Below are 12,182 nucleotides of genomic sequence, written 5' to 3'. Positions count from 1 at the left end.
ATAGGGTTAAGATAAGTAGGGACCGAGGTGGTTGTGGAGCTCAGGTGTAGTTATGGAAAGCACTTAACCCAGTGGCGGGTCTGTCTAGAGCTCAGTAACAGCTCAGTTGGTGTGACAAGCAGAGGTGGGTCCGTATTCCCCAGGATGTGCAAGTTTGAGGTGGAGCATGTCCGTGCAACCCCTAGGACTAAGTTATCTCTTCATGGGAAGTTGGGGCAAATAATTTGGAAAGTCCTTTCATACAGCCTTTACTTTGCCCCAGAGCCAAATAGGATATCAACTTAAAATGCAGTTTAGGCTAAAGGGATAAGGCTTTACTGCTGGTAAAGGGGAGATGACAAAATGGAGACTAGCCTGACTGCTGCTGTGTGAGTCACAACTGCTCCCCAGTTTCTGCTTTTATCTTTTCTCCACTCATTCTTGGGCCAGGCGCCCCCACTTCCCAGGCCAAGGAATAATGCATCCAATTTCCGCCAGTTGGCTACTGACTTGGCACTGCTACAGGAACAGTAGGAGGAGACCTGCCTAGAGAGCGAGTTAAAATACATCTGACTGGCCTCTGAAAGCCCCTTCCTGACCCTCAGTGTAGGGCAGGACTCGGTGCCCAAAGGCAGCATTTTCTCGACTTAAAGCCTGCACCAGTGTGCAGGGTCCAGAACACAGCTGTGCTGCCAGGCTGGGCCCCAGATACCTCTGACCAGGCAGATTGCCCGTGCTGCTGACACACTGAGCTTTCATCAGAGGTCAGCAAAATGTCCTTTCACGCCTTTGTGCCTGTACCTTCTGCTTGATATGAGGCACTGTCCTCTCGTCAATGGGGTTTGTTCTGAGTTGGAGCTGCTAGCTGTAAACACTCCCACAAGCTGTAGCCACAAATAGCTTGACCTTTCACTTTCCTGGCCCCACAGAAGAAGAGTTAGGAACCCACTTGGTAAAGGGGATGCCCTAAAGCCCTGGGGTGGGATTTTCACTCCCAAGAATCTAAGTTTGGTAGTAGAACCAGGATTTCAAACATCCTGTTCTAAAGGCTAAGGCCTTGACCCAAAGCTCAGGGAGCAAAGACCCCTAGACACTATGAAGGATGGCGCCTCTGGGGGTCCAGAGACCAGAGTTCAGCTCTCAGCCCTGCCACTCCTAGCTGTGGCATCACGCCACTAGGCCTCACTGGGCTCTCATTTAGGAAAGAGGATGGGACAAAAGTTGACCTCGTGAGGACTCCCACCTCTACTGTTTTCTAAGTAGAGTCCAATGCAGAATCCTGTTGTGATTCTGAATTGTGGGGAGAGGGGCTATTTCCACTCCAGGGAATGAGCAACCAGATCAGTCTTGTTGCTGAATCAGGGCATTGAGGTTTCTGAAGCCCAGGCCTGGCTCAAACCTAGACAGCCCTGCCTGGACCAGGGTGACTACCTTGACTCAACCAAGTCAAATTTGAGTCACCTCTGAACCCAACAAGTATTCCCACATGATGGGAATCATTCTCCTAAGGTTGAAGCATTAGTCAATCAACTTCTTTGGAAAGCAGACTAGGTTTACTGTGGACTGATACTTCCGATAAAATGGCCCCTTCACCCTGCCAACAAAAGAAAAAGTGAGCCCCTGTTTTGGCAGTGCTCAGTGAGGCCAACTGGTAAGGGAAAAGTAGAATCACAGGGACACACTAGGATCCACCTGCTTTCATGTCACAAGACGAGGCTGAGCAATGAATTACTCACCTGAGGTCACAACTGCTCAGCCTAAGCTGCGACCATACCCCAAGTCTCTGCCACCCAGGGCAGGGTCCTCGCCTCTATGGATAGGAAACTCAGGGCCCTCGTTAATAACACGCATTGACCAGACTGAGGTGAACTGTCACCAACTTTAATAGACTTGGATTGTGCCTGCCAAAGCAGACTAACTTGGGAACACCCCAGGGTTCCAGCTTCTGTAGTCCAACGTGGCCAGTTCTCTTGGATGAGTTCCTGCCTCGCCCTTCAAAGGCACCAGCTGGCCTAGGAGGACTATACAATGGCTTTATTGTTTGTATAACTCATTAGCAGAGATCCACTCCAGAGAGCCTCTGGACAAGATTGCTACAGGCCAGCCAGAAAGCTGCAGGGGTTCCCTGACCCAGCCTGAGTCAACCAGAGCCAACGGACTCTTTTCAATTTTACACAGTGATACTTAATATTCGGGCAGCGAGGGCGGGTGTATGTCAAAGGCTATGTTTGAGAATACACAAAAGTTTCAGACAATTTGTCCCACCTCAAAAATAAATGCACATATGCTTCAACTCTTGCATACAGTTTCTGAGGGTTCAGAGGTTGAAAAAAATCCGCTAAAGGACTCCTGCACTAGTACCTTCGCATGTCACTATCTGTTCAGCAGAAAGCCCAGCAAGGCTGCTTCACAGGCTTCCTCCTTCCTCTCCTCTGTGCTCACTCAGACTCCACAGAGCCTTCATGGACAGGGCGGCAGCCATTCCTCCTCAGGTCTGGTGGACAGAGCAACTATTCCTCCTCTCTGTTTCTCCTCATTAGGTTAGATGGTTACTAGGTCTTCCAGGAGCTTCCCAACCTTCCAGGGTACAGGCAAACACAACACTCCTGCAGGAGCTCCTCAAAGGCACCCACATTCCTCCACAATCATGTCTTTATGATGGTCAAGAAGCACTCTGCCATTGTCCACATACAGCATACTCAAGGGTTTGGTCTTCACCGGGGCACAGCAGGTGGCAGGGACCCTGTGGGGCTGGTACCGCTTCAGGAGACTCTGAAAGGGAGGAGAGGAAGGTCAATTCACATCCCAATGGTCAGGTCAACACTGTCATTTCTGGGTAAAGTGTGAAGTTACAGAGTTAAAACCAGTTTCTATGTGCAAAAATAGAAAATTCCTTTCATAAAGGAATCAGAATGCCAATACATCATCAGCTCTAATATCTAAAATAACTTTTTTTTTTCTTTTTGCTAAAATAATTCTTTTAAAACAGCCTTTAAACAGAAGCTAACTTGTATGTTCTATTGTTCTAGTCTAGAGTGAATACCAACTTTAAAAATATTCCAAGAAACTTCTGGTTTAGTTCCAGAAATATGAAGCAGAAGAGAGGCATGTGGAAATTCACAAGGGAGTTGCTTTGTTACCCAGAGAAGGGCAAACAGAGTCAACAGGAGAAAAGGTACTAAGTTCTTGGCATTCTGGAACTGGGCCCTATCTCTGGGGTCCAGTGGTGGCTTTTCAGATCAGCATTAAGATTTGGTGACGTGGCGGTTATCTGAGTCTCTAGTTCCCTCTGACCTTGCTGCAGGTAGACTGGTGGACTGCAGGGGGCCTAAGAGAGGCTTGGGAGGGCCTGTGCCCAGGACAGGTCCCCTAGGGCAGTGGCCCCCACCACTGCCTCCCTCGAATGAACTCAGCTCACATGCTGCGCCTCTGAACTCTGCCTGAGGCTTGGCATGGAGGATGTATTACAGGTCTAAGAGTCTCAGTCTAGGGTTCATAGAGTAAAATAACACTTTGGTCCCGTATGACCTTTGAGAGTGGGTCAGGACCACCACATTAAGCTCTACGCTGCTTTGTCCATCTCGTTTTCCTTCCATTCCTCCCCCTCCACCACCTTCTAGACCATATAGGCTGATTAGTGGCACCTGGTGGTAGCCTCTGGCTTTACTACTCCCGCAAAATGGGTGGTCAGCTCCTGTTTTTAGGCAGCAAAGTACAGTGGCTGGAACAGTATTATCTCTAACTTGGCCTCATAATCATGGCCCCATTGCATCAATGAATTACAGACTTCTAATAATGATCATACAACATCATAACTGTTACCCACTAAACTTACACGTGCGGTAGACATATCATCTCGTGACCCCCACAACAGCCCTACAGAATATGGCACTGCTATCCCCATTTTACAGGCGAGGAAACAGGCTCAGACCGAGTAAGCAACTTGATCAATATCACATAGCCAATGAGTAGGGTTCAACCTATCTATACCCAAACGCCAAATCCTAAACTTCCTTTCCTGGAATGTCAGGGCAGGGAAAGGAGCTAAGACACTCCAATCTACATGCCCCACCCGTAATTTTATGAAAGAAGGAAAAAGCCCCAGAAAAGCTAGGTGTTCAAGGCCACCCAACGGGGCATGACTCCTCGTAGGCTCCCTGAGGATGTCGTTGCTGGTCATCTCTCTGTCCTTTAAACCTAGCACAGAACCTTATAGGTGCTCGAATAACTGTGAGTGAAAGAACATGGGAATTTAACAGCCCTTTGAAGCTGGAGTCCTGTCCCCTAGATGTTGAAGAAAGAACACTTGACCCACAGCTTACTGCCTCCCCTCCCCAGGCCTCGGCTGCATACCTGGATGTATGCATGGTTGGTCGGGTGGAACTCTTCCCCCACGGGGTTAGGACACTCGCCCTCGCAGCGATACGCATTGTACTGCTTGGGGTAGATGATCCAGGAGCCCCATCCGATCAGGTTGAAGTCCACCTGGAACTTAACCTTCCGACAAAGCTGGCTTCTGTCCTGCACGTGATACCGACGGTGCCTCGTGCCCCTCTCCCGGGAGAGCTGTCCTTCCTGGGCCCGCCAGGAGCTCTCTGCTTCCCACAGCAGGGTGGAGCCACCCAGCCGCCTCTGCTCCGGGGAGAGGTTGGAATAGAGCAGGAGGAGCACGTCGGTGACAGGTGGGGTGGGAGGCCGCCGCCAGCACTCTCCAGCCAAGCTGGACATCTGCTCCCGCAGGCCCCCTGGGTGCTTCAGCCACTTGGAGAGCGGCCTGGTCACCTCTAGGACCATGCTGCCCAAGGAGAAGGTAACCTGGGACAGACTGACAGTGAACAGGTCCATCCGAAAACGTTCCAGGCAGTCGGGTGGGTTTTTATCCAGCTTCCGCTGGTGGAAAATCTCAATGGAGAGCGGGATGTTGGGAGGAAGGGCCACGGGCCTGGACAGCTGCAGCCGGAGCTCGGCCCACTCCAGATCCTCTTCTTGGCTCAGGAAGGAGAAGTCAAAAGCAAAGGTCCAGTTCTGCCCATCCACCTGCATATCTGGGTGAGAAAAAGCCAGAAGGAAGCTGGTGAGTGGGGCCCTCCTGCAGCCTGAGTTGGTGTAACAACCACCACAGTTCATGATTGAGCCCTTACCTTATATATATCGTCTCTCTTAATCCTCACCCCAACCCTATGAGCTGGGAATAGTATTGAATCCATTTTTAAGACGAGGGAAATTGAGGCTCAGAGAGATTAAATCACCTGCCCAAGGTGTCAATTGTTGGAAGGTCACAAAGCCAAGAGTAAGCCCAACTGCAAAGCCTAATCTCCAAATCACGGTTCTGCCACTCCCGCTTCAGACACTCCAGAGAACAATTGGTAAAAACTGGATGAGTTCGTCTCCTTCTCCTTTCTCCCCTCACACGTGCAGTCTAAGGCCAAACCCTGAGCTTTCGGACAGAAACCCTGGGCTTCCACCCACCCTGTGTCTCTGGAGCAGGTCAGCTTTTCTGGCTCTCTTCTCACTGGAAAGGGTGGCCTATTTCACAGGCACAGTCTGGTTGCTACGCAGATCATGGAAAGGACTGGAACCCCCAGGAAGGCACGGGCAACAGAAGCCAAAGACTGGCCACCCTTCCCCCACCAATTCCTAAAGACAGAGGCAGACATGCCAAGAGTTCTCGGCAACCTTACAAATACATTTCTAAGCTTGACTGTGCACTGATCTTGTATTTTTCCACCCAGTGGTCTCTCCTACCCAGCAGGGCGCTCACTCCTTCCAGGTCCTCTATGCATCTGGGACAGACAGCAGTCACACACCCAGCACAGTGAAACCCCAAATGAATGAAAAGGGATGGAATGGGGAAGCACATTCCATTCATTTTAGTCCTGGATCAACTTGGTCTGATGTCTGGGAATAGCACACATGGGTGCATCTTTCAGGTCGCCTGAAAGTGATCTTTGACTTTTTTCGAGCCCAGTTTCTTCTTTGCAACGGGAATAGTAATGTCCTACCTTTCCCTGCATGACATGAGGACCCAGGGAAATGAAGATGTTTCAAAGTCGATTGTTAAATAAAAGGCAAAGGCTAGTCATTAGAAATAGAAACAGAAACCCTTTCGTGAATCAGTCCTGAAGGTAGTGATCTCTGATTTAGGTCCACTCTGGGAAGACCACGTAACAGTTGTTTGTTGTTTTTTTTTCAGTTGTTTCATAGGACATCTTTAGTCAGTAAGTGGATTTCTCTGGTTAGTCCAGCCTGTCTTAGAAAGAGGTAATTCTCAGCTTCAGCCTCCTGAAGCTTCTCCCAGCCCATCCCTAGCTGTTCTTTTTCACTTAATCTCCACTTCCCTTCTCATTAGCACCTGCAGGGGACGATAACCAGCCCCTGACTAGCAACTCCCCAGAGGTGTGGCGGGAGGCTGACATTACCCACTGCCCATCTCAGCACCACCTGGCCACCTGGGGATTAGGTGGGACAAGTAGCAACTCCTCTACAACTCCACCTACACCAGGACTTAAAACGTATTATCTCAAGTACCCACAAATGGCTTTCTAGAGGAAGGGATTCCAGCTCAGTGTTTAAGAGCAGGGGCCTGGTGTCTCCCATGATGGATTAAATTCTGCCACTTGCTGTTTAAGACTGGGATGCAATCTTTGGGCCTCGGTTTCCCTCTGGGTAAAAGGGAGATGGTGACAGTATCCACCTCACAGGAGTGTTGAGATTTACTGAGATAATGTGTGTAAAGTGCTCTGCCCAGTGCAACCAGCAAAATGCAATAAATGGCCATCATCAACTATCTCATTACTCAGGACCAGGTTGGAAATGAAGATGTCCAGGCAGTGAGGGGTAGGGCAGGGGAACAAAATCATCTATTGCTGGGGTGGTAGAGCAGATGCAGGGGTGGGGAGGAGCATATCCCTTCCTGCTGGAAGAGTCTGCAACCCCACAACCCTACCCGGAGCCAAGGGCTCCCCAGGACACAAAGCTAGCCGGTTCTCTTAGATCTGGTTTTGGTTCATCTTAGAAGAATGGGGTGTCTAATCTTTGAGGATCACCAATGCCTGATAAAAGCTAAGAATGCTGTCCTCAGAACAAACTGTATTTCCTACTTACACAATAAATGTGATTGGAGGGTAATTAAAAAGAAGGGGTTCATGGACACCCTGAAATTGAATGCAGACTTGGCCACATGGGCTCCAATTCCTTGGAATTGGAAATCTTGACCGATTTCCAATTCTAAAGAAAGAAGTGGTTGGGTTCATAACCTTGGGTGTTGAGTTAGACTTAAGGGCTCTGTAGAAAAAGAGGGTGGGTGTCCAAGTTCCCACCCTACATTATTATAAATTGTGAGGCCAATTACTATTAACTGCTTCCCTCATGCCAAGTATTTTACTAGCATTGTCTCTTTACATCTGCCCCACCATTATCTCCATTTTGCAGATGAAGAAACTAAGGTCCAAGGTGAAGATAGTTAAACAGTGAAAGACCTAATTTAGTTAGACTCCAACACCCATTTCCCCTTATCCTGTGCAGTTTACAAATAAACCCAAGATAGAAAGGAGCCAGTGTGGGACATCCCTTCTCCATCAGGCTCCCTCCAGGCAGGCTCTTGCTGCTCTTGAAAAACAAGCCAATTCACAACAATGTGTATATTCTTAAGGTCACCATACACATAATAAAATTTGCAATTTAACCCTTTTTATGTATTTTACACCACACTCACACAAATGAGGTAGAAAGAAAGTCAGGCCCTTTATTTTTACAAAAGGATAAGCTAGAAAAGTCAACTGATAGGCCAGGGACACAGGGGTAAGTGGGGAAGCAGGGTTTGTGGGACCAGAATCTAGTTTTCTAGACTCCCAGATTGTCACATTACTGCAAATCTGGAACTCTGGAAGGAGGGAGAGATCGGGAAAAGCGCACCTCTCACTCTGCAGCCACCAACCCCACCTCCACCCCACCCCCACCTTTCTGGCGGGGTGGAACACGCCAGTAATTTTCAAACTGCCCCACCCCGGGGTGTCCCCAGTCTGGCTGGTCCCCAGACGACCCTTCTAGAGAGGGTCACTGGTCGTCTGACCCCGGACGCGGCAGGCCAGCAAACTAGGAGCCCCCATCCTCGGATCACAGAGGGCCGGCGGGTGGCCGTCAAATCAGATTATCGGATGTGGATTTCGCCGGAACTCTGGGGAGGGCCGTCTGGCCCCAGCAGGCTGAGCGAGGTGCAGGGAGGCAGGGGCCACCCCCCGGCCACCACCACCCCCCCGCCCCTGCGTTAGGATGTGGATTGCCCAGCGTAGAAGAGCCCCGCGGGAAGGGCTCCCTCTTCTCAACATCTACCCGCATCCAGTGGGCAGAAGGCAAGGCACGCTGCCCCATCTCCGAGGGCCATACTCCCACAGTCACCATGGGAATGACCTCAATCCCTCCAAATCTAGGCCCTGAGCTCTGTGTCACCTGGGATTCTGACACCTACCTACCAAGCCTGCCTCAATTCTCGATTTCGGGGCACCTCATCTCTAATCCCTAACTTTTGAAACCTAATCCCTGATGTTCATGCTTGACATCCTGTTTCGAAACTCGGTCTCAGCCTGAGAAACTCTCCACGGCAGACCCAGGCGCGCATTCACCTTCACTAGTGAAAAGGAAAAAAAGAAATCAACAAAATAATTGTAGCAACAGTAAGGCCGATTTGTTACTGTGCCTGGTTATGTGTTAAGCATCTTACGTGCATAGCCAGTGGCCCTCGCAGTCTTATAAAGGAGGCGCTATTATTCCTATTCTGTGTTGTTGCTTAGTCAGTCCCTCAGTGGTCGACGCTTTCGAGACCTGTCAGGCTCCTCTGTCCATGGGATTTCCCAAGCAAGGATACTGGAGAGGGTTGCCATTTCCTCCTCCAGGGGATCTTCCCCATCTAGGGATGTCTCCTGCCTTGACAGGCGCATTATTTATCTCTGAGCCACCTGGGAAGCCCTATCCCTGTTCTACAGATGTGCAAACCGAGGTGCCCGGAGATTACAGTAGTTGAAGACCGCACAGATAAGAAGTGGCGCAATCAGGCTCTCACCCTATAGTCCGCACTCTACCCGCCCTAAACAAGACACGAACGCTGAGCTCTCGGTCCGGGACACACCCCGGATACCACCAACCCTGCGCCTCGAGACAACGTGGACGCCGAGAGACCCTCAAGCCCAGCCCCTGGACGTGCCCTTCAAGCGTGCGGGTACGTCCTCAAATGGCAAGTCCCCGGCACCGGCACCGAGCCGCAGGCCCTGATGCTCAAGTGCCCTCCCGGAGTCTGGGGGAGGGAGTGCCCGAGGCGCCCCGGGTGTTGAAGGGAGCAGGGCGGGGCGGGGCTGCCTACCTTGCGCCTGCAGGCTACGGATGATGTCCGCCCGGGTCAGGGGTTCGCGATATAGGCTCAGCATATAAGCGAGGGGGGATGGCGACGAGGGCTGCCCCCACGGTCGAAGGGGCACCGGGGCTACCATCGCGGCGCCCGCCTGGAGGAGAGCCCACCAGGCGTGCAAGAGGAACAACCACAGGCGGTGGGCGTGCATGGTAGGCTGGCTGAGCCCCAAAGGCAGCCTCCTCCTCTTATATCCTGGGCCTTCGCAGCCGCCCCGCCCCTGCCCTTCCTCCCTGGGGGGAAGTTTTGAGATCATATAACACCCCTACCCCACCCTCCCACACCGTCACCCGGGGTGGCCCCCTACAGGGACCACCTGCTGAGGGCGGGTGAGACCTGAGCCTGGTAGGGAGGAGACTCCAAATCTGTAGGAGCTGTTAGGTTCAGGGTCTGTCTAGTTTGCCTAGTCTGGGCACGCTGGCACGGGGCTCCTCCAGGCTTTGTTTCCCAGATACAGCTGGCTTGTCCAAACTCCCAGGTCAGAATTATAGCTTCCTTACTCTGCCCCACCTGGGATCCCTCCCCTTTCCTCTTCCTCCAGGTTCCAAATAGACATCTAGCTCAGCCAGGAGCGGTGGAGAAAGGAAGCTGTGGATACCAGCCGCTCTCAGGCAGGGTGCGGCCCCACACTGGCCCAGGAGGCTTCAGCCCAGCCTGGCCCTGTGCAAGCTTCCAGGATACTGTCCAGATGGCCTCTGGGAGCACCTCTGGCTTTATCTGGCAGTGCCTGTCTGGAGAGTTAGCCTCTGAAAAAGTACTGGGTACTGGGAATCGCTGGAACAAAAAAGACGAGTGCCAGTGGAAGTCCAAGGGGACCTGCTTCAAAGACTGAAGCTCCCTCCAGGAGAAGAGAGAGGGCAGGAGTGACCAAGATGAAGGATGGAAAAGGAAGTGTCTGGAAGCTGGAGCCCAGGGCGCAGCTAACAGGGTGATCTTGGCCCGCTCGAGGGGAGTCTGTGATGGCATCAGGATCTTCCTTCACAGATGCACTTCACCCCAGGGATTTCAGGAAAAAGGTATTGCCTGTGTTGTCAACGTCCTTCAGTCTCTGCCTCCCCTGGGGACTCAGTTACCCCAGAGACCTGGATTTCAGCTCAGGGACACTCACTTTTTTCTCTCTGGGCCCTGCTTTCCTCCCCTACACTACAGTAGTACTTGTCTGGCCTCTGTTCAACTGGAATTACCTGTAAAGAAATGTAAATCTCTGCACCCAGCAGTTCTCTACACCGGATGCCTTCCCCACCCTCCCCTCCCCCACCTGCCCTGTGCCCCTGGTCTTTTCCTAGGCCTGATGTGCGTTTATTGAAACTACATGCGGGCTTCCCTGGTGGCTCAGACAGTAAAGGATCCGCCTGCAAATCGGGAGACCTGGGTTCGATCCCTGGGTTGGGAAGATCCCCTGGAGGAGGGCATGGTGACCCACTCCAGTGTTCTTGCCTAGAGAATCCCCATGGACAGAGGAGCCTGTGGGGCTCTAGTCCCTGGGGTTGCAAAGAGTTGGACACGACTGAACGACTAAGCACAGCACGGCACACATGCCAGGCACACATGCCAGGCACACCTAGGCTTCTTTCACAAGATGCCTCCATCCAAAGAGCCACAGGCTCTGCGCTGAGCAGGTATTAGACAGTGGAAGGAGGCCCAGCAGGCTCAGCCAGGAGTTCTAAACCCAAGTCTGTGGAATCCGGCCTAGCCAGCAGGAAAGGGTCTCACCCAGGAGAGATGTGGGCTGTAGACCCTTGCTGACTTCGGGACAGGACAGTCTCCTTAACCAGATGCCTGTTAGTTCCTTTCAAAGCTAGAGAATGTCTTGTTCATCATGATCTCCTTATAGTACATGTCATATTTGAGAAAAGAATCTTAGCTGAGTAAATTAATCAGTGTTTGGCACAGTGTCCAGACTCTCCTGAAGATAAGTATTACCTGGGGTGTGTGTAAACTACTGATTCCTGAGTTCCAACTAGGCCTTCAGAATTAGAACTTGGAGAGAGACCTTGGTAACCTACATATTTAACAAACACCCCCTTGATTCTTACCAGACAACTTTGAGAACCTGGATGAGTCTAGGATCTTGTTGCAGTTTGGAACCGACCTCTCTGCATTCAGTTTCCTCATCTATAAACTGTGACTGGAGGTAAACTGTGACTCCTTCCATGCAGATTCAATAAAGCAAATGGTAAAATCTTTTGCAAGCCCTTAAAACCTGGTGTTTTTGTAAAGCCTTAAGCACAGATATTATTATGGGTGCTCTGTGGTTGTCATTCAACTTCCCCAGCCTGGGGGCTTGCAGGATGGGGATTGTCTGTCCTGTCCCTCTGCATCAGACCTGTCCCCAGAGGCAAAAGATGCCCTCACCCAAGTGATGAATACATAAAAAGCAATGAGGGACTTTCTGGTGCAGACAGCACAGGTTCTACCCCTGGTTGGGGAATTAAGATCCCGCATGTCTGGAGAAAAGAAAGAGAGAGATTGTGGTTACACAGAGGTATAGCGGTCAGCCTGCCTCAAAACCCACGTGTCCTAGAATCCAGGGGGTCCCTGGATTAAACAGGGGCATTCAGCACCAGGATTGGGAAGGAACAAAACAGATGATCTCTTTATTAAGCTTTATTCATTCCATGTCCCCTCATACTATGTGGTACCTAGTAGGTGCTCGGTGAATATTTCAGTTAAGATAAATGATAATAATAATAGCTAACACTTACTGAGCACCAAATACAGTAGGCATCCTGATAAACACTGCATTGATTTTATTCTCATCCTCACTTCAGAGATGAGAAAAGGGAGGCTCAGAGGGAACCAG

At 51.0% G+C, this 12,182-nt stretch overlaps 1 protein-coding gene across 1 annotated transcript; it reads right to left on the bottom strand.

Annotated features, from left to right (window-relative positions):
• Positions 1-2,598: 2,598 nt before the first annotated feature.
• On the bottom strand, positions 2,599-9,530 carry NODAL (nodal growth differentiation factor). Its single transcript, XM_068983174.1, has 3 exons — positions 9,335-9,530; positions 4,333-5,024; positions 2,599-2,751 (listed from the first exon to the last, which is right to left on the bottom strand). The coding sequence occupies exons 1-3, from the start codon at positions 9,528-9,530 to the stop codon at positions 2,599-2,601; spliced, it is 1,041 nt and encodes a 346-aa protein (XP_068839275.1).
• Between the last annotated feature and the right edge of the window lie 2,652 nt (positions 9,531-12,182).

This window comes from Capricornis sumatraensis, chromosome 10 (genome assembly GCF_032405125.1).
Source record: "Capricornis sumatraensis isolate serow.1 chromosome 10, serow.2, whole genome shotgun sequence".
Lineage (NCBI taxonomy): Eukaryota > Metazoa > Chordata > Mammalia > Artiodactyla > Bovidae > Capricornis > Capricornis sumatraensis.
Note: the sequence above shows the minus strand (reverse complement) of the source record. Positions and strands in the feature narration are given on the sequence as shown.

What these genes read in the sequence shown, in the direction of transcription:
- NODAL (XM_068983174.1), bottom strand. Translation starts at nt 9,530, where the DNA reads ATGCACGCCCACCGCCTGTGGTTGTTCCTCTTGCACGCCTGGTGGGCT. An exon ending in CCGTAGCCTGCAGGCGCAAG is followed by an intron (nt 5,025 to 9,334) that starts GTAGGCAGCCCC and finishes TTTCTCACCCAG; the next exon opens with ATATGCAGGTGGATGGGCAG. An exon ending in CCAACCATGCATACATCCAG is followed by an intron (nt 2,752 to 4,332) that starts GTATGCAGCCGA and finishes CCTCCCTTTCAG; the next exon opens with AGTCTCCTGAAGCGGTACCA.